At 45.9% G+C, this 24,608-nt stretch overlaps 2 protein-coding genes across 3 annotated transcripts in view; one reads left to right on the top strand and one right to left on the bottom strand.

Annotated features, from left to right (window-relative positions):
* Positions 1-19,823, top strand: part of GEFmeso (Guanine nucleotide exchange factor in mesoderm) — a 50,678-nt gene extending 30,855 nt beyond the window's left edge. Inside the window, exons 2-9 of one of the 2 annotated variants that reach the window (XR_010653728.2) lie at positions 10,429-12,100; positions 12,160-12,354; positions 14,587-14,752; positions 14,831-14,984; positions 15,047-15,192; positions 15,251-15,464; positions 16,941-17,205; positions 17,518-17,659. Coding sequence is in view for 1 of the 2 variants with exons in the window: in XM_017085477.4 (XP_016940966.3) it covers positions 10,429-12,100; positions 12,160-12,354; positions 14,587-14,752; positions 14,831-14,984; positions 15,047-15,192; positions 15,251-15,464; positions 17,518-19,604 (4,634 nt within the window). In the remaining variant the exon portion in view is untranslated. Of the gene's footprint in view, positions 1-10,428; positions 12,101-12,159; positions 12,355-14,586; positions 14,753-14,830; positions 14,985-15,046; positions 15,193-15,250; positions 15,465-16,940; positions 17,206-17,517 lie in introns of both variants that reach the window. The other variant, XM_017085477.4, reaches the window with a different exon arrangement.
* LOC136116675 (natterin-4-like) lies at positions 12,876-13,603 on the bottom strand. Its single transcript, XM_070995182.1, has 2 exons — positions 13,518-13,603; positions 12,876-13,374 (listed from the first exon to the last, which is right to left on the bottom strand). The coding sequence occupies exons 1-2, from the start codon at positions 13,601-13,603 to the stop codon at positions 12,918-12,920; spliced, it is 543 nt and encodes a 180-aa protein (XP_070851283.1). The 3' UTR covers positions 12,876-12,917.
* Positions 19,824-24,608: the final 4,785 nt, after the last annotated feature.

The raw sequence follows: 24,608 nt of genomic DNA, 5'->3' as shown, positions 1-24,608 counted from the left end.
CCCAGCAGGCAATCTGCCATACGAATTCCAGACCAGAATATGGCAATCCTGGCCGTAGAACCCATAGAGTATCAGGCAATCGGTGGGATCGGGCTGCACTTTCTTGTCGCGCCCCTTTTTGCATTGCTTATTAAATTACAAAACAACGGCCCACACATAAATAAACGTGGCAAGCTCTTCCCTGGCCGGGCATTAGATGATGGCAATAGGAAATGCCTGCCCCCGCCTCGTCCACCTCTCCTCATCTGGTCCTCTGTCTTATGAAAAATTCCTAGCGCTTGGCGTCTATAATTAAGCGTGAAATGTTGCTGGCGTTACGCCGCATTCCTTGAACCGACTCGAGCCCTTCGGCTATAAAAGCGGACCCAAGACCGCGAAGGAAGATCCACGGCCCCGACTTTGGATCTCGGTGCACCGAAAAAAATAGTAGTTATCTATGGCATTTTTGTAGGTTTAAGCTTTACTCTTAATACTCCCAACCCTGCGGAGTATAAATAAAATATAGATGATTTTCATTTTTCAATGAAAGACATTAACATACTGTATATGCTTCAAAAGAAATCCCTAAAACTGGGAGATATGATGTTTCTTCATAAATTAAAATTTTATAGAAATATTTTCCATTTTAAAAAGATTTTCAATTAACTCACAAAACTTGAAGAAACTATTGTAACTGAGAGTGAAGTGGTTAATATAAATATTTAAGTGATTTTTAGCTGACCAATTTTTGTACCTTTTTTTAATAATCTACTTTAAAAGTATTGAAGATTCGTTCGAGTGTATGTATGAGCACTGGGCAAAACAAGATACATCTAATTATTTTGGAAGACAGGAATTTTTTATTTTATTTTACAGCCGACTCTAATTAAACCCTAAACTTATTAAATATTTTTCGGTGTAAAGTTTATATCCCACAAAGCGAAGCAGACAAAGGCGAAGGCCAAGAGCAGGCACTTTTATGGGTTCCTTGTGCAGCGGCAGCAATTCTTATTAATTGCAAGTGTCCGCACTTACTTTGCAACATGTTGCAATTAGAATCTTGAGCCGGACCGAGGCAGCCTCTTTGTTGACGGAAGTCAATTCAAATTAAGACCCCCGAAGGCCCGGCCCAGAGTTCAACGATCCCGGCCAGACTCCACTTCACTTCGAGGAACTGCATCTGCTGCGGCTGCGGCTGCGGCTGCTGCAAAATGTGGCAACAGGGCTCGCGAAAATTGATTTCTCTTGTTAGGGTTTTAGCGCTTTTTCGGATAGCCATCCAGCCATTTTGCCATTCCGCTCGACTCAACCTGGCCGCGCAGTAATTAAAATAAATTGCCAGCGCGGCGCGGTCTCAGCCACATCTAGTGTTGGCCATCTAACGTAGCTGTTGATAGAATTTGCACCAGGACCAGTACCCGAACCAGGGTGTTTCGCAGCTCCTTGCAGCTCCTCATGGCCATCAAATTAAAGCGCTAAATTGTTGCTCGCCTTTTCCTGTCTTCCATCACGCCATCGTCGTCGTCTGGCTCGGTTCATTAACATATGTTTGCCGGGGATCGCCGTAGGTATGGGTATTGCGATCTGGGACCTGGCATCTGGAATCGGGAGTTACGGGCCCGTAGAAGCGGGCAGTGAAACTTTATGATGCCACCAAACCGAGACTGCTCATCAATTAAAGAAGTGGCCATAATTTGATTGTCTTAGCAGTGGCCTGACCTGCTTTTTATGGCCACGCCGCGAGTTTTCCACTTGCCAATTATGGCTGCCTCGGCCACAAAACAGCTGCCACGCCGGTGGTCGTTGTGCCAATCTTGGCCTGAACTGGATGACAGTCGATGGCCTCAAACTCCTTTCTGCCTTCAGCCCGAAGCGCAGATTTTCGCTGGAAAATCTTTGCAGGCACGCGGCGCGCAGAGCATTGACCATTAATTGATGCCTTTCAAAAGCATTGACATTGGATCTGGCTGCGCAATGTGGTCCACTGCCTTGGGCGGCGATCTGGCACAGCCCCATCTTGGAGTCGGGTGAAGTGAAGTGGAGTGGAGCAGCAGTCCCAAATGGGGCAAGGCACCGCATTCCGCGGATGCGGCCTTGCTAAATAGGGGCATCTATTGGCCATCCTTGGGGACGGCCGAGATCGCTATTTTCTCTTGATCGGCCAGTGATCAGGCAGAGTCCCTTTGAAGTAAGTGGCTTCTATTACTCGGAAACGAATTGCGAAGTGCAATTCCATTCTATTTTAACTGTGCATGGGATGCCTGAGTTGGTAGCAAGTCACTTAATTTCTCAATTAATCGTTTTAAAGGTTTTATCACATACCAGTTATATAAATCCTTGTATTGAGGAGAGGGTAATATGTAGATGAAACATTAAAACGAATAAGAAAAGGTCGCCATCAGATGGGTCTGTATTGGTATCCTTGAGTTATTGTGTATAATAATATTAAGTATACAATATTTTTATTGAGCCTGTCTAAATTAAAACACCTTCCGAGATCGCATTTTTCTATAAAAGTCCACGTTTGCTGTATTGTTTAACATTTTTTCATGCTATGATTTTATTTCCCTACTTCTTTTTTTCTCAAAATTTGAATAATAATGAAAATGTTTAGTTCAGCTAAGAAATGTATAAGAAATATATTCATCAGTAGTGCTGTATTAATAAACAGTGTTTATTCTTCAACTTATTTAAATGAGTAATAAGCACCTGGCTGATATCAACTTATTTAAAGAAAACTACCGATTGTGAAGAATATATTACGAGCCCTATTATATCTTAAAACAACATATGTAGACATATTTAAGTTGGAAAAGAGTGTTTGAGTTGGAGCTCTTCAATAGTACTTCAAAAGTACTTGGAACTCAAGAGCGACCTTCGATGACCCCAGGCCCGTTCTGGACTTAAACCGATTGGGATTGACTTGTCATAAAGCGCAGGCCAGCAGAACTTGTTAACCATGCTAACAGAGATATCTTGGCCAGAGCCCGAATGCAAATTTATCCAAGCGATACGCAGCGCAGCTTGTTTATGGAGCTCATTAGCGGTAAGCCATTACCGAGAAGCCAATGCGATCTGTCCCGTTGTCCCGCCGTCCATCCGTCCATCTGTCCATCTGTCCAGCTCCTATCTTGAGTCAACACTACCCTCGAGTGGGTCCGCACTCAACTATATCGGGTGAGGTATCTTGGCCTTCAAACCAGACAGACGGGGTCTCTATCTGCGCGACAACTCCCACTCCTCCCACTCCCACCACTCCACCTCCGACTGATGGAGTGAGTGAGTGAGTGAATGAGTGAATGAGCGAGTGATTGACTGACTGATGGCTTGACTGGGTTACCAGTGTGTCGCCCACGTAGATGCGAGATTTCGGCGACTGCAATCCCTTATGCAATCGTGCTCCACATTAATCAATCAGCAGCGGCAAAAAGCCTAAGCCCTGACTGACATTTCCTGGCCACTTTTGGCTTTGGTTTCTTTAGGTTTCTGTTTCTGATGCGTGTGCGATATGGGAAAATTGTAAATTGAATTGAATTGATTTCGAAAGCGAAAACCGCACAACTGAAACCGCACGAAACTGTTGCCCGTCCGCACAGATTAGCGTTTCTTGGCCCTGGCCAAAACCACTTTCCATATTGCAGCTCCGGTGGCTAATTAAATGCGATGGCCTTATATAATTGCGCCGTTCCCACTCCCATTTTTTCCTGGCCTTACTCCCAGTCCAAGTCCGAGTCCCAGTCCCAGGTGATATCTCTATTGGCAGGGAAATTTCACCGCAGCCCTTGAACTGGTCATGACCATGTTTGCACTTCCAAAAGGCCTCCTTATTTGGCACCGCCAACGGCACAAACATCAGGCCATTGGCCCCGACTTTTTCGCAAGATTAGTTTTGCAGCCGCAGCGGCTATATTTAGTGGGCAAAATTTGTTCACACTTTTATGCATTTCTCGCGCAGCTGCCATTCATCACAGACAGTGTTTTACGGCCAGGAGATCCTCAAAACGCCACAGTCACGCAGTTCGTCATGTCAAAGTCAGGGAAGGCCATTGAAAATGCACGAGCTGCCTTCCGCCGAAGGGAAGTTCTTCAAGCCAGACCCGAGATTCCAGGTCCCAAGCCCCAGACCTCGGACCCGCCTCCCCGGGCTGAAGTGCAAAGTGCAACAGCTCTGGCTGCTCCACTCCACTCGATTCTACTCCACTCCTCGGCTGAAGTGTCGTCTGCCAGGATGGGAAAAAAGAGAGAGGCAGGAACAGTGGATCGATCTGTGGGGGAAAATGATTGGATGGAAATTTAATACTTTAAATACTAAGTCTGAGAATAAGGAACTCTTACATACTGAAAATATATTTTAGACAGGCCTGTTCTGATTGGTAATTTTGATATATCGAGTAGAACTCGATTTTTGGTCAATATGTTATATCATCTGATCCGTTATAGTTATAAGATAATTAATAAAATACTTTTCCCTAACAAATACTTTTCAACCGACTTAATAATAATAATAACAATACTTGATAGTGAAAACTGGAACAGGCTTTTTACGAAATTGTATTTATAAAAACGGTACAGAGTAGTATAGAGTAGTAGTTTATAGTAGTACTATAATAGTACTAAGTATGCAACTTGTAGAATGTATAAGGTATTATTATGTCGTATGCTACTGAGGCAATGCCATTAAAATCTTAAAGCGTATTCTCGGAGTCTTGGTATTTTGCAATGCAGATTCTGGGTAACTATACATTGAAAAGTATAATGAGAGCTTATGAGTTTTGTTTTGTTCTATATACCTTTACCAACTATCTTAAAGTGACCAACAATCTAGTACTTAAGTAGAGAAAGTAGAACCTTGTTCTAATTATGATGGGGTACTCTGTCTCCAGAACTCTCTGGAACCACTGTGCCTGTGGCAAGCCAAAGTTAATTTAGAATCAGCAGTCAGGCAATGTTTTATGAGATTTTAGCACTTTTCAGCCGTGGCATGTTTCGGGCAGGCCGCGGCTGTTTAATGGATGTCTGCCCCATGGAATTTAGCACGTTTTGCCACTCGCTCCGTGGAAAACTAATATGCCAGCCCGTTCTTCGGCGGGCCTGTGACATTTATGGCTTCCCAACGAACAAACCCACCAACCAAACCAACCATCCAACCTGGCCTGAAAGTCTGGCTTTGGCTTCACGTGCAAATATGAACAAGATTTATAACTTTTTGGCGGCGACATTTTCCTAGATTTTTGTTTTCTGCCGCTTTAAAAGGATTTCACTTTTAGCGGGAAACGCTGAAAAGGGGGCTGTGCTAAAAGCAAAAGTTGCCGTGTTATTTGCCATTGCGTTGGCCTGGATGAGCAGCGCACAGCCGTCGTTTAAGTGCCTCCATGGATCCATGGATATCCAGCACGGGCTAAAAATAACATCCAAATCCAATGCCCTCCGTGAGGCGGCCCATCTCGAGGAATTTTTATGCTTATGCGTCTGCGAGATTCGCTCAATTTCAAAAGAATTTCCAGCCTATTTGTGGGCGCTCCTCGAGATTGCTGGAGGAAAGCGGAAACGATCGTTAATCCCCGGGAAATTATCAATGGCTCTTAACGAACATTAGATGCAATTGGCTTCGTTGAAGGATGGGGCTCAATTTTTATGGTCGGGCAAAGCCATTTTAGCCAGATCGTGAATGCAATCATATTGGAATATCTATAGTTCTATGGGCTTGTGACTTAAGCTACCCCATTTTTGTACAAGGTGGAAGGTTAGATGGTCTTTTAAAGAGCCTTAAAGAACATTTGTACTTTTCAGGGGTTTAATTGTATGCTTCAATATTTCACAAGACACACATTTTTGTTTTCCTCAAATTTTAAAGACCTCTATATATAAAATATATTGCTTGATGGCACAAACATTTGAGTTTGTGAGCCAAGAAAATGTTTCTCTATCGCATGGAATTTCCCCATTATTGTCAAAACAGAGTTGCTCAGCGTGTGTTTTATTGCACATGTGCGTTTCCTAAACAAATTCCCCGCAGTTTTCCCCAACACATGTGCCTCGAATATATTTGCCAACTTTTGCGACCATTTGGCCAGGCGGATTCCACTTCCGTTTTCCAGTTTCAGTTTCGTTTTCAGTTTCTGTCTTGGCTTCTGTTTACGGCAATATCGATTCAGTTAAGTGCCATTCAAGCTGCGGTTTTCAGGTCGTCGTCTTATCGGGGGAAATGTGTTTATAAGTCGCGTTCAGCGACGCATTGAATAACATTTTAATTGGTAGTTGCAAAATGCGTGCTCATAAGCCAAGCTACCAGGGGACACGTATGGGGCCCAAGTCAATAATGACAGTTGATAAGGTACACGGGAAAAAGTGTTTAGGAAGTAAATATTAAGATGGGAACTTTCTCCCTAAAAAAGGTGTAATAATTCAACAATTACTTTGGGTGCTTTTGGTACAAACAAGTAAATTATATTGGTAAAATTTACCAATACGGTTAGTTAAGTTACTACAAACATTGGTTGGGACTATAAAAATAGAAGTATTGGGGTTACTGCTTAAAAGTATCCAAATGACAACCACCCGTAATATTGTGTGTTGAATCTTATAATGATGATGGATTGCTAGCCCCAATTGACTGATATTATTTTTTAACCATACGTATGAATCGATTCTTTCTAAAATCTGTCTAATATCCAATTTTCCAAGAATATGGTAATTTCTCTCCGTGTATCGGCTCCCTAAACACCGGACTAACCATGGCGCCAAGTCAAGTCGCGGAGACAAAATGAAATGGCGATTAAAATATCAATTGCCAGACGCGGACCTGGAATGGGACATCGATGATGGCGACTAAGCGCATTAATTTAATGCTCTCAACAGCTGGCCACGCTGTGCATAAATAAAATGTCATCGCATACCAATCCAATCCAAGCCTTATACCATACCACATCATTCCCATTCCATCCGAAGGTGCAACATTTGAACGCTGTCGATTTCGATTTCGATTTGGTTTCGGATTCGGATTCAAATTGAGATTCCGACGACAGCACTTTCCCTCGCCTCGCATAATTCAATGTCGCCAGTCGAGTCGCCAACTTATGAGCAAGTTGCACTTGGCTTGTAAATCAGTCAGCACGCAGCTGCATCTTCTTCGGGGCCGGTTGACCTTTAGCGTCTGCTATTTTTAGCCACAATCGCGTAATCTTTAGGCCATACTGCCACTTCGACTGCGACCGCGACTGCGAGATGGAGCCTTTGGGGGCCTTATGAAATTGTGTCAGGCCAGCCATAAATTGCCGGCTTTGGGAGCTTGTCCAGGTGCGAAGCGGACACCTGAAGCCGCTGCAGAAAATTACGGCTACGTCTGTGGACATAAGACACTTTGTCGCCGGGGCATTAAAGGGATTTGGATTTGGAAAACGAAACCAGACTGGAGAACTGCCTCCTCCTCCTCCTCCTCCTTCTGCACCTCTGGCCCTGACACCCTTTTTTGTTGTGTTTTGGGCCGTGAGGGGCTACTCCAATTGCAAATTGCAAAATGACAGAGCTTACTTGGCATTGTTTCGCTGGGTTGACAGGCTGAATTTGTTGGCCACTCCGGTTGCGGAGATCGCCGGCCAGATTCCAGATCTCAGATTAGCCCGGTCCGGCTCGGCCTGGCCAACATTTTACCCAGATCTCGGCGGAATTATGCCATAAATAGTTTGGAACGGCCACAGCTGTTGGCTTTTAATTAAATGCTTGCCGGCAAGTGGCAATGATTAGACTCTACTTGTTGCACGGTAAAAAATATTTACATATTTGCAAATATTTGGTTTAAGAAAATGATCTTGAAGGTTAGGAAACAAAGTAAGGTTAGAAAAACAAAGATATTCAAACGAATTGTGGACACAATGTTGATAACGAAAGAGCATGGGAAGATTACAAAACATTTTGCTAGGAAAAATATATTTACATATTTGAAAATCCTTTGTTTAAAGAAAATGATCTTTAAAGATTCAAGCAAGGTATTGTTAAATTAACAAAGATAATGTTGTAAGTATATTACTGTTTGAAATTCCTTTATATCAGTACAATGTCATTTTATTTTTCGCTTGTATGAGTAATTTGCACGGGAAGCTTGTCAATATGTCGTACACTGTTTGTGTGGCGGCGGACTATAAGCTAAGATAATAGCTATGCCTGTCAAGTTAATAAGATTTCTGCGATACTAAAAGCCTTTTTATTAAATAAATTAAGAATCTTTAATGGGGTTTTTACCTTTCTCAGGCCATTTGGAATGGTTAATCTGATTTTTTTCCGTGTGCGAAAAGCCATTGGAGAACCTGTCGTCGCAGCCCACGTTTTGGCAATTAAGCAAAACGCTCCGTCCCGTCGGCTAACTGGGTCAGCCTGCAGGATGATGGCCAGCTCGAGTATCTGCATCCGAGCACTTGCATCCGACTTAGCAACTATCTATTGGCCGCTGGATGGGCGAATATCTGCAATTTCTGCGCTCGCGGCCCACGCAAAATAATCAAACAGAATGATGGAAAATTAAATGTACAAATCATGTTTACGACTTGTCGTCAGTCTGCCCGAAAAGACAGGCGGCACAGCGGCGGTCTGACAGTGGGCGTGGCACTACTCATGCCAACTAATTGTTGTTCGTGGCTTGGCAAAATGTTGCCCAACCAGGGGAAAAATCTACAGAAAAACCGAAGCCAACCGAAGCCAGGCCACATTGACACCATTCGCAATTAGGAGAAAAGTGCCCCGTCGGCTACTGGGGATGTGGATGTGGTATGGATGCGGTTGAGGATGATGCTAATGCCTGGAAGAATCTGAATAGCTGAAAACCGGTAGCCGCAACGTGGGCCGGAGTTTTGTCTTAAAAAGTTAATTGCCTGATTTGCTCAGCCTCTATGTTCAGCGGGAAGTGAGATGTATGGGCTGCTAGGCTGTTAGGATGTTAGTCTGCTGGGTTGTTAGCCAAATGTGCTAAGAGATAATCACATAAAGAGTGGCCTTAATGAAGTTGGCCAAGACGAAGCGAGGCACTCACAGTCACACTCACAGTCGCACTCGCAGATGCAGAAATCTTTGCCTGGTATTTCTTATTTATAGAACCTAAATACAATACGATACCCAGCTCGAACTGCAATTTGCAGGCCATCATTAAAAGTGCCTGCATGCACCATTGACTGTTGACTGACGCGATCTGTAATTTATAGATCAAGTCCCCCTGTCGATAATGTTATTAAATCCGCAGTTGTGAGCGCTTTTGATTAATTGAACCGTTTGTGAGAAATGATGAGCGGGCCACGGAATGTTCATGCCAATTGCCGTTGACTCGGGTCGTTGTTCTGCCATGTTGCTGCCTGCAGTTGCCTCATGTTGCCCGTTGCTGGTTGCTGGTTGCTAGTTGCCTTGCGGTTTTGGCCATGTTGCGTTGGCATATCAATTCACATGTCAGGCCGCCAGGCAGGCGAACAGCAGCAACCTACTTATTTATGCAGCAGACCAGGCCAAGTGAGTCCAGCTCAAGGCTCTCCTTCTCCTTCTCCTTCTCCGGCTCCAACTCCAACTTCGATCCCTGGCCAGAATGCACACACTCCCTGACTGATGGCCACGTTCTGACTCGCTGGCTCGTTGGCCATGCATCCTGCGGCTAAACAACTCAATACATCAGGCCTCTCGTCCCATTCTCCTCCGCTGTTTGCCCCGGCATAAATCATTTTATGCAACAAAATTATGGCAAATATCGCGGGATTACGAGCATGTGTGCCGCTCAGGCCCATCAACATTGCAGCACCTCGATCGGTGGGGATCGGATCGATTGGGTTGGGTCTCGAGAATGGGTGGGGGCATTAGACACCGCCCACTCGCCACGCGCTTTACGAGGTTAAGAATACGGGCAGACTTATCACCCCAATTAGTCATCACTTTGTTATTGCGTTTCACATAGAAATTGCCTCCAAAACTCGTTCGCAACACGTTCTCGTAGTTGTACAAATTAAACGCAATATTTCAATATATTCATAATAATTTGGTTAAGCATTATGAAACCTGTTTTTATATGAAGTATGCTATGTATAGAATTAGTGTTCTTAATTTTAATGGAGTTTTTAAAAGTATAACCAAGAATACTTAACCTGGGAAACTAGAGTTCTATAGTATATAATCAAAATACAATTTTGAGAACTTTGTATCTCTTAGAAAATGAACACTGGCACATAGAATTTTTAATTATGATGAATTATTTTATATTATTTTTAAGAGGTCTTTTAGTTTTTATCCATGTGTTCCATGTATAGTGATGATGAGCTATGAATTGTATCCAAAATATGTTACGAAAAGCGTGGGTTAATAAAAAGTGGTGATGTAACTTATAATCACTTGGTCCCATATGTTTTTTTTTAAATATTTTATTTATAAGACTGGCTTTTTATATGTTTACTAAAACCCCATTTCCTTCCTTTCGATTTACAGGCAGCACCACTGAGTTGGCACCCTCGCTGCTGGGCATCTACGACACTTTGGCAGCGGCTCCCACTGCGACATCTCACGAATCGAAGGCCTCCAGCAGCGGCGACTCGACGCCCAAGCGGAGCAACAGCAACTGCAGCAGCGGCAGCCACTCCTCGTCCTCCTCGAGTGGCAGCTGCTCGAGTGTCGCCACCAGCGATGACCACTCCGCCAGCTACACGCTAGCCAGCTCCAGCACCCAGTTGGGCCACCAGGAGCCAGTTGCTCCGTTGGTGGTTGCGGGCCTGCGGGACGAACCGGATGGCGCTCAGCTGAGCAGGTTGGTGGTGCAGCGGAGGAGCCAGGAGTCGCACATCCACGGCAGCAGCAGCAGCCTCGCCTCGAACGGCAGCAGTCGACGGGGCAGCAACATCCGCATCCTCTCCCCGAATGTCCACAGGATAATCACGCACTCGGAAATCCAGCCCGTGGAGGCGGTGTCTGCGGAGGCACTGAAGCAGCACCAGCAGCAGCAGCAGCCATCCCAATCCCTATCCCAGTCCCAAAGGAGTCCCACCCAGGGGCGGTACATAAAGACCGGTAATAGTGGGCCACCTCCTGTCGGTGGCTCCACGCCCAAGCACAAGCTGTCGCACATACCGCTCTCCAAGATCACCGGCAAGTTGTCCACCCAATCCGGCAGCGAACTGGTCTCCACCTTCGACTCCAGCAACGAGTATCTGAATTCGGTGGCTTTCGCCGCCTTCGAGAAGACGAAATCCATGGACGAGGATCGCACACCGACGAACCAGTCTGTTCCAGGGACTCCCTTCCACTTCGATGGGAATCCTTTCCACAAGCGAATGCTAACCCTGCCGCGGTACGATTCGCAGCAGAGCATCAAACTGATCGAGATGGAGCAGCTGGCAGCCACCAGTGCGCAACTGCAGCACGCCCAGCCGGCCACTCCTGGAACACCTGGAACCCCGAACACGCCCAAGCCCAAGCCCACTTCCAATCCGCCCAAGCCCAAGGAGTTTGTGTGCAGTGAGCCCCTTAGTCCCGTGGACATAGTGGACACCATTAACTTTGACCTGGTCACGCAGCACATGGAGAGACTTACCCTGGCGGATCCAGGGGGACTGGATCCCAGGGCGGAGCTCATAGAGGCGGTGAACAAGACGCTGGTCAGCAAGCCGCTGGTCAGGAGCTCCTCCGCCGCCTGTGCCTCCACCATCTGCAGTTCCCCCCTGCTGACCTACGCCCGCACCAAGAGCCTGGGCGCCAAGGCCAGCACCCTGGGCGGTGGGGTGCCCCTCAAGCTGCCCACTGCCGAGCAGCTGGCCGAGTTGGAGGAGGCCAACAAGCTGTCGGCGGAGAGTCTGGACAGGCTCACCGACATCAAGCCCAAGTTCGCCGCCCGGCTGAGTGAGCTGGCCCGGCTGAACAACCGCCCGCTGTCCTCCTCCTCCATCTGCTCCACCTCCTCCAGTTCCAGCTCGGGTTCGGATCAACTGCTCAACGGCAAGCTGACGGCCACTTCCTACCTGGCCAGCGTGGAGAGCCTGGCGGAGAGCGAGAACGAGCTGGGCGACGCACATCATCCGCCGGCGATGAGTGTCCTGGAGAAGACCTGCCTGGAGATCGTGGACTCGGAGCGAAGCTTCGTCGAGGATCTGGGACAGGTGATCAAGGGGTGGGTAGTCCTTCTTATAAAGTATACCCTGCAAGGACCTAACAATTGCATGTTTTTAGGTACCTGCTCGACTGGAAGGAGCGCGCCTGCCTGCGCGTGGACGAATTGCAAATACTCTTCGCCAACATTGAAGAGATTTACGAATTCAACTCGATGCTCCTGCAGCGGCTAATCAACACGGGAAGGGATCCCGGGAGGATCGCCAGGTGCTTCATCGACCTGCGCGAGGGCTTTGATGTGTACACAACCTACTGGTGAGTGAACGGGTATACTATTGCCTATGTGACTCTCTCTACAGCGCTGGACAAACCCCTGAACTTTTGTGGGAATTCCCTTCTTTTTTCAACCTCTGAATCATTTCATTCTTATCAGTTGCTAATCGTTAAGGTAGTCTTTTAAAGTGCAAAGCTCATTGCTCTTATCACAACCCAGGAAAAATACCGTCATGATGAGGTTTAAAAATATGTTTAAGGTAGCATGGGGGAAAACCTTAAAAGTATATATTCATATGAACAGGGAGTACTGGGTTCCTTATAGACAATGCACACTGGCATCAAAGATTGGTATCATTATATAGCAATTTAAAATTTTGTTGAGCACGTAAATTTGTAAAATTCTCTTAAATACATTTTGATTGTACTAGGGGAACGTCAACTTAGCTTAGATAATTTATTTTTAATCTATAAAAATTAAATGTTAACAAATTTTAATAGTGTTATTGAAGTCGATTTGGTGATGTTTCTCTGTTTCAAGTGTAAAGCTTTATAATCACTTCGGATGAGGAAATTATCAACTTTTTCGATTGAATATAATGAATTTATACATATGAATATGCGTCCATTACGTAGATCTCGAACTTCTTAAAGGCCAGTTCCTCGCCGCCGTAAGGGACGTAGCAGCATCCGTGCGAGGGATGCACCTTTCCAAGGGTTACGGTTCGATTGTGGCAGACGCGGCCGATATAGAGCGGTTCTCCCGTGGCGATTCTGCCAGCGGGAACGGCGTTGTACGGAATGTGTCCTCCCTCCACATACACCCACCGACCTTCGGCGGCGCAGAGAATCTCGTACAGCACCTTTCCGTACTCCTTACCTCCATAGGCCACGTAGGTGACCCCATGAGATGGCTGAAACTTGCCGGGAATGAGGTAACCCTTGTGACGGGCCCGGGCGATGAACAACTGATCCCCATTGTCAGTTCCTCCCTTTACGGCCTTGGGCGGAACATCACCAAAGCCGGCGTGCACCCAGCGTCCTGGTTTATCTGTGGGGAAGCGTTGGTGTTAGTTCGGAATCAGTTGAAATTAATACAAAGTTTCCGTTTTTCACTTTCGAGTACTTATGTTAAATGTTTTATCAAATGATATTACTTAAAGGATTTTTCAATAGCTGAGATTTTAACTCAGAGAGGGGGTTACCAAAGATTTTCCAGAACCAAATCCCGGATTTGTCCATCATGCTCTATGTTATCCATTTGCTCTATGCACTCCAGAATCTGGAACATTTACCAGTTGGCATGGTTGTTACTTCCAGTCAACGTTGTTCACTCTCTGAGACTCTACTTAAAACTAGAATCAAGTACTGACAGTGTGATCAATTCTAAGACCTTTTGGGATCACTTTCAAAGTATAAGATCGTTGTTAATCTGATAACATAGCCGTTTTTTACCATAGAGTAAACTGTTCCTAGATTGTCTTATCGCTAAGGCTACGGTTAATTGGGTTTATTTAATAAATGGGTTTCGGGTTTTCAGAAAGAATTTTTAAATAATGATGTCACAGTGAAAAATAAAATGGATGCTATTTCAATATTATTTATAAAGTTTGCTGATCTTTTAACAAGTTTCAGAGAGTAGGAGAGCTTTTTTAATAAAAACTGCCTTAGCCAAACATTTAAGGCATTGACAACAATTCCAAAACCCTTTTGGGACTAAATAACACAATTTGCCCACTGCCGTGGCCCATTAATTTTTGCACTTTACCAATATGATGTATCAAAATTAATAATCCCTCTGAAGTAAGACCACTTCTGACCTGGTTGGGGATTCTGGGGAAACATCCACAATGGCCTGGCGTGTTCGCTCCATCTTCGATACTGCGTTTGTGGCTTCGGCCTTTTGCCAAGAACGGTAACGACTTCCAAGGCGATCTCGATAGGCAGTTGGCTAGCAGCATGACACGAAACGAGACGACGGCGATGGCGATGGCGTCTCTTGGCAATCCAGGCACGCCATGTTCCATTTAAACGCTGGCGTTTACCTGGCCGCGCTGCCAATTTGGAGAGCGGGATCCGATGGCAGCGGTTTGATTTGTCGCCCCCAATGACACGCCGCATACATCATCGTGCCTCCCACTGCCTCCCAGTGCCTCCTGGTGCCTCCCACTGCCCAAACTGCCCCCAGCGACTGATTTGAAATTCAGATTTAATGCCGACCATGATGAAGACCTAAAGCACATGTCATAAATCCCCTTTCTCGTTTCCCCACAGCACAAGCTACCCGGAAGCCATCTCGCTGCTGACCAAGTTGCTGCAGGCCACGCACACGAACTCCTTGCTGGCCTCCACGCAGAAGCTCCTCCAGCACCGCCTGCCCCTGGGATCCTATCTCCTGAAGCCGGTGCAGCGGATCCTCAAGTACCATCTGCTTCTCGACGTGAGTGGGGAAGTTGGCTGATCGCCCGAGTGACAGTCCTTAATGGTGGCTTTCTTTCTCTTCCCATCCATCCAACAGAGCCTGCGCAAGCACTGCGATGTGAAGGAGGTGGCCGAGGCACATGTGATCATGCGCCAGGTGGCGCACAACATCGACCAGGTGAAGCGCAAGCAGGAGCAGCAAAGTCGCGTCAAGGAGCTGTCCGGCATTCTGGACGGCTGGCTGGGACCAGGTGAGTGGGACTGAGCATGGTCCTTAGCCCACAAGTAACTCCCTTTTGCTATCCCCCCTCAGAGCTCACTGTCCTGGGTGAACTGCGTCAAGAGGGACTGCTGATGGAGCAGCACAATAAGCAGCGCCTGGTGCTCCTCTTCGCCACCATGCTGATCATCACCAAGCAAAAGGAGGACGGCCGCCTGCAGTTCAAGACCTACATTTCGGTGAGTCTGTGGGATCCACCCATCTGTGAGATACCTTCCTAACACCCGAATCTCGCAGCAAAACAATCTGATGCTCAGCGAACACTTGCCCGGGGAGCCGACCAGCTTCTATGTCATCCCCTTCGACGAGCCGCGCCACCAGATCAAGCTGACGGCCAGGAATCGTGACCAGAAGCGCATCTGGACGCAGCACATCAAAGGTGTCATGCTGGAGAAGCTGGACATTCCGATGCGCGCCAAGGAGCTGGTCTACCAGCTGGGCAACGAGGAAGGTGAGTGCTCCTCATCCCAGCTCGGCTGAGTTGGATAACTTGGCTTGGCTCTAGGGCCCTTGCTGTTTTTGTTTTTCGTTTTCCCCGATTTGCCCCGTTTCCCCGTTTTTGTTGTGTTTTTTGTCATGTGGCCAAAACACTTAACGATTTGGATTGGGGACTGCACGAGATGATGAAGTGCCTACAGTTGTGCACATGCGGGTACTTGTTATAGTTGGGTAATGCCTGTCGGCCTGGGAGCAGGAGAGCCACACAGAGAAAAGTGCAGCTAAATCAGTTCTGTCCTGTAACTAACATTATTTTGTTTTTGAATTAATCATAACTTACCTTAATATAAAAGGTTTTCCCATAAGTATTACAATAATATTAATATATATATAGCTTGTTCTAATATTATATGTGATAAATTACCTGAATATAAAAGGTTTTCCCATAAGTAATACAATAATATTAATATATATATAGCTGGTTCTAATATTATATGTGAAAGGGTAATTGCTTCATTTCGAATAACTAGATTTAATATAGATAATCAAAACACGTTCGCTTTATTTAACAGATACAAAAGAATACCTCACCACAGGATCGTATTTACAAAGACTGTATCTCTGCCTGTTTAGGGAAAAGGTGACAATCTATTGATATGGGGTCCCCTAATCCTGATATACCTAAGGCTAAGGTTAAAGCTACTTACAATATGCATATGAGTACTATAAATATAATATTAGTGTATTTTGAAATGATATAACGTTACTGCAAACTTTGTAATAAGAACATCTGTTCTGCAATCAATGGTTTAGTTATCGTTAACGCTTTTAGTCTCTAACTTATTTTTACACAAATATATAGTTATTTTAAGAATTTTTCAAAATGGCATTAGGTATTGGATTTAAGGTTAATCAATTCTTAAAAATCCGCATTTTCACGATGCCTTACTGGCTATAAATTTATATTATTTAATCATAATTGGATAGATTTAATTATGATTTAATGAACAATACTTGTAATCAGGTACCACTGGAAATCGGATGTTAAGTTCGTGCTTGCCCATTTCGGTATTAAAAATCATAAACTAGTAGATAGACATTTTTCTCTCTGCACTTTTGGGGGCTCTCCTTAATCCCGGCCACATGGAGGACTCGACTCGACCCACTCTTGCGCGCGGTGCACTTATGATTCGCACGCTCCAGCTGCGACCAAGTGACATAACCGAGTGGCAAGCGAGTCGCTAGCCTTTCGCCAAGATCGTGCCAAATCTGTCGACGCCTCGGCGGCGGGCTGATTTATTACTTGGGCCCGATGTAGGCGCATTTTAATTGCGGACCTCGGGCACCGTCAGAGGCACAGGCACCCACTTTCCTCGATCGTTAGGGGTTTTGGGCCACCCTCCACCCCGCTTAGTTGGTGTCCTACTCTAGTACTAATTCAACTTGATCTAACTCTACTCTACGAAATGCTATATGTTTACCGTTGTAGTACTACCAGTGATGCATTCTAAAACTAAACACCCCAAAACAAAGAAACGAAACTACTTTGACTAGTGTTTAAGGCGTTCTAAGGCTATATCCCCACACCCAGAGACTGAAACCGATCTAAATACCCACCAAAAACAAAAATATAATTCGGTCAGACAGAAAATAAGGGCTATAGACAACTGTAAACCCCAGTACATCTAATAGTTAAACATGCTAATCGTAATCGTAGTGTTCGCTAAAAGTAACTCTGGTGTCCGAAGAGCCTAGTAAGTATTGCGAGAACCGTATTTGGATTGCTAGCTTTAATTGGCCTTCTAACTCGATCGGGGTCTGTGTTTTGCATGCATCCTAACTCCCAACCACATAATCGTACAGAGAACGCTACCCACTAACCAGCACCAACTAACTAACCAATCGATCCTAACGACTGCATGATCCGCTGTTAACCAATACTTTAGAATGCATTTCTCACTGGTGTTTGTTTTTCGCTCACAACCCCCTATCACTCACCCCACCGCTTTTCATTAACTCTAAAGTTTTGACTCAGATCTTGACTAATGGATCATCCTTCAATGCAGATCGGACCCCAGATCGCAGTACTTGGAAGTGGAGCCTGCACTCGGGAAGTAACTCCACTCCCACTTACTTGGAGCGGAGGAATGCCTGTCGCAGGAGTGAGATTCGCCAGCGGAACTCCAAGTTCAAGCGGAAGACGGTGGCCAACTCCAGTTCTTTTGATAGCTTCAACGAGTCCCTGGAGCAGGAGGAAGAGCAGGTGGCTGGCCAGGTGAAGCCCTCGAAGCCTCTGGCCAGAAACAACAGCCTGGACGATACTGCTCTGCAGAAGCTGGCTGCTGCCATGAGATATCGCAAGAGGGATGCTGTGGGAAAGGAGGAGACCAAGACGCCGGTGAAGGAGCCTTGTAAATGCGGCCAGGATGCCAAGCAGGAGGATCAGCAGGAGGCCTGCACCTGCGTTCTGCGGGATCAGCGGAGTCGCAGTGCCAAGTCGCATTCCCCCGTGTTCAGCTACAAGGCTCTCAAGGAGCGCAGCAAGTCGGTGCCGCGTATCGGAGGCTTCAGCCTGGAGGAGGAGGCCGAAAGGGAGCGGGAACAGGACGAGGACAGCGCCGCCTCCTTGCGGGGCAGTAAGCCCGATCTCAGCGAGCGCAAGACCAAGGGCAAGGGCTTCTTCGAGGTCAAGCAGTACAACCACAAGACGATGCCCAAGAAGATAGCCACCTTGAAGAAGCAGCGAAGTAGCACTACCAAGAGCTGCTCCAGGTTCTACATGGATCTCAGCGAGTTCGATAGCAGCAGTACGACTGTGCTCAAGATAACCGAATCCACGGAGGAACTGCGTCCGGATGGGGAGATCGAACTGGCCCAAGAGGCCTCCACGCTGGATGAGTCTCCGGCGGGTCAGTATTACAGCCAGGAACAGCAGACGGATCTGCTGTCTCCGGCGGAGAAGTCCAAGCGGGATGCCCAGATCGTGCTGGATTTGCTCAAGAACACCAAGGAGTTTGAGAGGATCTACAACAAGCAGCAGAAGAGACGCGAGAGTCCTGTGAGTCCTGTTAGTCCCGACATAAGTCGTGGACCCATCCTGCCTCCGCCACGCCCTCCCTCGAGATCTCCTCCGCCTCTGGAAGTGGAGGAAGAGAAGAAGAAACGTCGGGAGGAGGTGGATTCAGTAGGTGAGGAACCCATTTACGAGACCCTCCTGCGCAATGTGCATGTGCCTTACAAATTCTCACCCGTAATGGGACGCGCCAAATCCTCGCAGATGCTGAAGAAGCGATCCAAGACTACTCCAGCAGCTCCACGTCCAGAATCGGACTATGTGACCCTGGTCTACTCGGCCGAAGGAGTGCTGCAACGTGTGGGCGAGGAGGCAGTCCAGCGGGACAGCTGCAGCTCCTCCTCCACTTCGACCTCCTCAACGGGATCAGGGTCCACCCTGAAAAGGGACAGCCAGAGCACGGTGATCAATCTATCGATGGAGGCGGTGCAGGAGCACGGATCACGGCCCCTGCCGAAGAACTCTGTTTCGGGATCGGAGAGCTCACTACTGCCTAGGGCCCTCAAGTCCATCGACAACCTGAGCCTGGCCTTTGGGCGCTCTAATCGACCGCCGGAGCGTCGAGTCTCCGATGTGAGTGAGATGTGCCGCCAGAGCGTTCTGCATCGCCAGGGCAGCGAGGCGGTGGGTGAGCGCATGGCCCATGTGGACTACGCCGATCCCAAGACCTTGTTTGGATTGGGGGTCCTCAATCACTCGGAGCGGGACTCAGTCTTCTCGCTGACCTCCTCCTCCAGCGACAGCATGTGCGAGCAGCAGCGCAAGAAATCCGGTGTGGATCCTTCATCCGCCACCTTTGAGTACGAGCAGCAAGTGGAGGACAGTCTGGAGAATGACTTCAGGGACTCGGCCATCTACAGTGACGACAACGAGAAGCGTTCGGGGGAGTACGACGTCCATTTGCGCCGGCCCAGCAGTCCGCCTCCGCCGCCTCCTCTGGGACCACGTCCTCATCAGCCACCCCAGATTGCCCCAAAGCCCTCCAAGGATCACCTCATCCAGCAGAGGTCGGGCGTCATCGTCTGCCAGTCGGCCTCCCGGAGTTGGGTCCTTCAGCAGATCGAGAACTTCAACAAGTAGGGTCTTCATGATCCCTTTGAGACGAGCCGTTGTAAACGACCCATTGCCATAAACACAATTCCTTGTAATTTCTACATGTACATAGTTAAAAGTGTTCAATACACACTTTGTATGCAATGCTAATCTTAGATACCGTTAGTCGACTGTTTTATATTTAGAGCTTAGTTGCTTAACCGCAGAGTCATTTAATAAAGTTCGTAATCACTTTGAAAATTAAAAGATGTTTTGAAATTGAAATTCATGTTCTAATTTTTAGGTACGGAGGGATTTCCAAATATATAAAAACCAGATAACGGTCTTGCACAAGAAACGGTTCCAGGGGAACAGATCCAGAGAGGACCTGGACTGCATCATATGCAAGCATTGACCGAGGAGTCCTTTCAGAATCACCATCTAACCTCGATCGCCATCAAATAGGCCCGCAAAATGCAGAAGAAGTAGGTATCCATTAATTGCAGTTTGATTGGAGGTTAACTATGTCCTTTGTTTGGCCAAAGGGTTCGGCAGACCCATTTATATAGCATTTATTTAATTAAAAATGTATTTAAAATAAATTGAATTTTGGCGCCAATTATCGATTGATGAATCAATTTCGATACACTTATCGATGACGGAGGCCTCTACATAACAAGGTTTACATTATGTTCGCTTAGCCCTCAGAGCTAGATGGCGCCACTGCTGTAGTTGTTCAATAAAGCCGTAAGATGGCGCATTAAATAATTAACACTTTTGTACAGTTCTCAGAGTTAAAATTTATTCTTTTAATATATCTCAGTCATTAAAAAACAAACCCACTTTTAATTATATTTTCAGCACTGATTTCTCTCGGCTGATGTTCTTATCTTGCAGTGGAGAGAATTAAGAGAATTTTTGTGCTACCAGATCGGGAAAAGTGTGACTAATATCCATGGAAGAAGAAGGTCATATGGCGCCTTGAACCCACAAAATCATTCAAAACAGGGCCCAAGCTTGGGACATTTGAAATCGTGAAAGGTGCCAAGTTAATCGATACGCAAATAAGTTCCTCATCTAATTCATCTAGATCAAGCTCCTTGCACACTTCCCATTCCACCACTTCACTTCAAAATCAGTTATGAATGGAGACAACCTTTCAAAAGTTCTTTTAAAAAAATGAAAAAATCTTCAATTGATTGATTGATGGATGCGATTTTGGCCGTTAGGGCATTAGAGTTGGGGCTTCGAAAAACTGACATGGAAATAGATAACATAATTTCCGAGCCTTCCGCAACCTGCAATATTCTGCCTGCTGTTAATTTATCGCCCTCATCCAGTCCAATTTTGCTCGAGAAACCCTTACCAAAAAAGAGCAAGAAGCGTATTTAACGATGTGTTTTTGAATTCAATTTAATCAAACTTACTTAAAATGCAAAGGAACTTATTTTTTCCGCACCCTTTTCTATAATTTCAGAAGTTAGGTTTTTCTCCCTGTGCAAGAACTTTAATGTCTGCCCTCCTATTCACCATTATGCAAAATGTCAATGGATAATTATTATAATTTGAACTCATTTGAATGGTAATCGTGTTACCTGTTTAATGGTCTGATTGACAATCACTCGCCCGATAATTATTAAAAATACGATTTATATTTTAAATGCCGGGACGGAACGGGACGAGTTGGGCTGCAAAAGATCCATGACATAATCCACTTATACAGTTTGGGATATTTTCGGGAAAATAGCCAGCCGGGCAGCAGCCGCTTTTCACTGATTATGCAAACGTTGACCAATTCTCTGGAGGCTCTGCCATTGAACAATGATGAAAATCAGGCCGTCGGCGTAATCTGCTGGAAAATTAAATGCAAAATCGTGTGTTCACAACCAGCACAAACACACATAGCCCCGTGTGGTGTCGACACTGTGTGTCCGCCTCCATTACGACAGAAAAATCCACGTAAATTCGCTTTTGCATAATTCATGGGTCGAATGACCGGCTGACAATTACTCGTTCCCCGCTCGGAGCCACAGCCATGCAAACAGTTTAAACCCATCAACGCATTCGTACTCGATAAAGTCCGGAGTTGGCAGGATTCAAAGGCCCTGGGCTGGCAAGGACCATGCCGAATGTCCTTGACAGTCGCATGCACTTGATGGCGCAGCACTCCGGATCCACAGGATGCAGTTGAAGCTGGAGCCGCAAGGCCATGCCAGGTTCACAGCTCTTTTCACGGGGGCAAGGTCAAAGGTCTGGGCCAGAGACCAACTCCATTCAACGGACAAAACGAGTCATTCTATCGTTTCCCAGTGGGGATTTCCAGGGAAAAGGGGCACAGCGTTTTCCCTTTTCGCCCAGAGCATTTTGCCAATCGTGAGCTGACTGCATTATGGTATAACCCCTCTGGCGGAGAGGTCGCTTTCACTTTTTCTCCTCCTCTACTGACATCGCTGGCAAAAAGCTCACCTGCTCATCTCCTGCTGGAGCAAGCAAAACACACAAACTCACACACAGAATTTCAATTTCTTTGACACGTTCTTGTTGCTGTTCGTTTGCAAAACGCTCAACAAGTGCCACGATGCTGAGCAGTTGAGCCCAAGTATCTACAACGGCCTGACATGGGCTAGATGCACTCGAAAAAACATCTATGTAGATGCAGAGCTGAAGACATAAACATGATAACGATCCTATTCGTTGTCAAACTTAGTTTGTAGGCTGTTTTACGACCGCATGTTCAACCAAAAGTAGGTCTTAAACCAGTGGTCGGCAGCGTCCCATCAAGCGGGCATGGGAAATAGCTCTGCCTAGCCTCTGCCGGGACACGTACAGCATAGAACAGCAGTCGTCACACAAACAAAAGATAAAATGTCTTTGCATTGCTCTAAACCAAGAAAACGAGTGGATACTTGAAGTTTTAAACCTGGTATAAATAAGGAAACAAAAGATAATCGATATGAAATCACTAAAACCAGTTCTTTGGATCTAACAACCAACCTTATTTTTCTGAAATCCATTTCTAATGAATTTTTTTCGAAATTTAAAATCACTATTTCAACCCCTAATTTCTTTACCTATCTCAACTTGCTTCTTAGTTGAGGCTCACAATTATGTTGATAGCGCTAAAATGTAACAAAGCTTTTCATGTGTCTATTCCAGGTTCAAAAGATCTAGTGGAACGGAACATTTTATAAGTTTCTTGCGAATGTTTCAGGCATCAGAACAACTTATTAATAAACTAAATATGACTTCAGCTGGCTGCTGGAATGATTTATGTGTTTTGCGTTAGAGAAATAGTGCGAAGTAAGATGGATTGGAAGAAGTAATCAACCAATCATGGGGTCTGTTTATTTTCCAAGTGTACCAGGGGATACCGAGTGTAACAGACAAGCTTTGACTTTTATGGGCCCCCCTGAAAACCTCACTCCACGCCCCTTGACCCTGCTGTGCTGGCACCCCATCTGAGGTCTCTGGCCAGTGTCTTCGTCTGCCTTTTCCTTTTCCCGGGGAAAACTTTAGCAAATTGCCATTTTGGCATTTAGCTGAAGAAGGAGAAAACGAACGGCCCCCCGCCGCCAATTTTCCTACATTTGAGAGATTATTTTGTCTTGGTCCTTTCGCATTTCGCATTTAATTCCGTTCGTCCCCCGCCAAGTCCCTGTCCACCGACTGAAGGTCGTGGGCTACAATCGAAATTCCTCTTGTAATTTGCATGCCGCGAGTGGCACACCCACTTTCGCGCCTTTCACCAGGCACTCGCCCGCCTTTCTCCCGACCCCTTATCGCAGCTCTTTACGCATTTTCGTATCGTTAGGTTTTCCGTTGCCGGTGACTTTTTGCGGCCTCCCGTCGAAGAACAAACAACACAATGCCCAGACCCCCGACAACTTCCTGTTTCCTGAGCCGCGCAAATTTGCAAGTATATCCAGGGCCACAAACATCAACAGGCGGGCAAACAGCCCAGCCAGAGCCAACCTTTTCTCATTTCCTCTGTAAGCCCCCAGTGTAGACATCCTATATATAGTGTAGAACGGTGTAGTATGGCCTGGCATAGGCGCAACTTGTTGCTGTTGCCTCTCAGCCATCGCAAAAAGCAATTTCATGCCAATGCGATGAATTGACAGCGACAGCAAGAGCAGAAAACGAGAGGACCGCCCTTGTCTGCTGCCGGCGGCGCTTGATCCTGATAACCCGGCACACACGGGCGGACAGGTGTGCTCTGTGTGTGTGCAGGTGGAACAGGTGGGCAGGGCAAGGGCAAGGAGCCGCCGACGACCTCTATCCGTTCAATCCATTCCAGTCCAGGTGCCCGACTCTTCATTACGCTCGCGGGGCAGTGGGGCAGGACACTCGACTGACGGACCCGGTGGGCAGGACACGGGCATCACTTCCTCGAATGCCACCAGCAGGAAATACGTTCCTTTACTATTTCAGCAGAAGATTTACTCAACGCCAGCTCGTACTCTTTTCTTGTTATCACATGTTCTTAGGATCTTTCAGACGATTGGATTAAACTGAAAATCAATTTCTGGGAACATGATTTCCGGCGTAATTCGAAGGGCTTAAAAGGCTTCAATACCTTTATAATGCCATTTAGGCTTAATATGATTACCCAAAGGAAAATCAGTTTCTAAGAATATGATTTCAGGCAAACTTTGATGGGTTAAAAGAAGGTTTCAATATTTTTACGATGCTTTTTAAGCTTAGTATTGTCATGGCTTAATAAAAGAAATTGTAACCCAAGGATTTGCTGGAAATCGGATGTTAGAAATTTGATTTCACATAAAATTAAACGTCTTGTTATGATATAAAGTCCCTAAATATGAATAATCCTAAGGATTATGTGCAACGAAACACACAGGTTAAACCAATTATTAACTAACTAAAGCTACTTTGCAAAGCAATTATTTTGCAAGTAAATAACTTGTTTGAAAAGGTGAAACGAATTACTTTACATTTAATATATATAACTTATATAAAATGAGTAAAACTTTTCTATTATATTACTAAGTAACTTAAAATTCATTCTAAAATCTGATAAACTTGTCAGTTGCT

Source organism: Drosophila suzukii, chromosome 2R (genome assembly GCF_043229965.1).
Source record: "Drosophila suzukii chromosome 2R, CBGP_Dsuzu_IsoJpt1.0, whole genome shotgun sequence".
NCBI classification, from domain to species: Eukaryota; Metazoa; Arthropoda; class Insecta; order Diptera; family Drosophilidae; genus Drosophila; species Drosophila suzukii.
The sequence above is the reverse complement of the archived record's forward strand: the minus strand, read 5'-3'. Positions and strand labels throughout refer to the sequence as shown.

What these genes read in the sequence shown, in the direction of transcription:
- LOC136116675 (XM_070995182.1), bottom strand. Translation starts at nt 13,603, where the DNA reads ATGTTCCAGATTCTGGAGTGCATAGAGCAAATGGATAACATAGAGCAT. An exon ending in TTGGTTCTGGAAAATCTTTG is followed by an intron (nt 13,375 to 13,517) that starts GTAACCCCCTCT and finishes CTAACACCAACG; the next exon opens with CTTCCCCACAGATAAACCAG.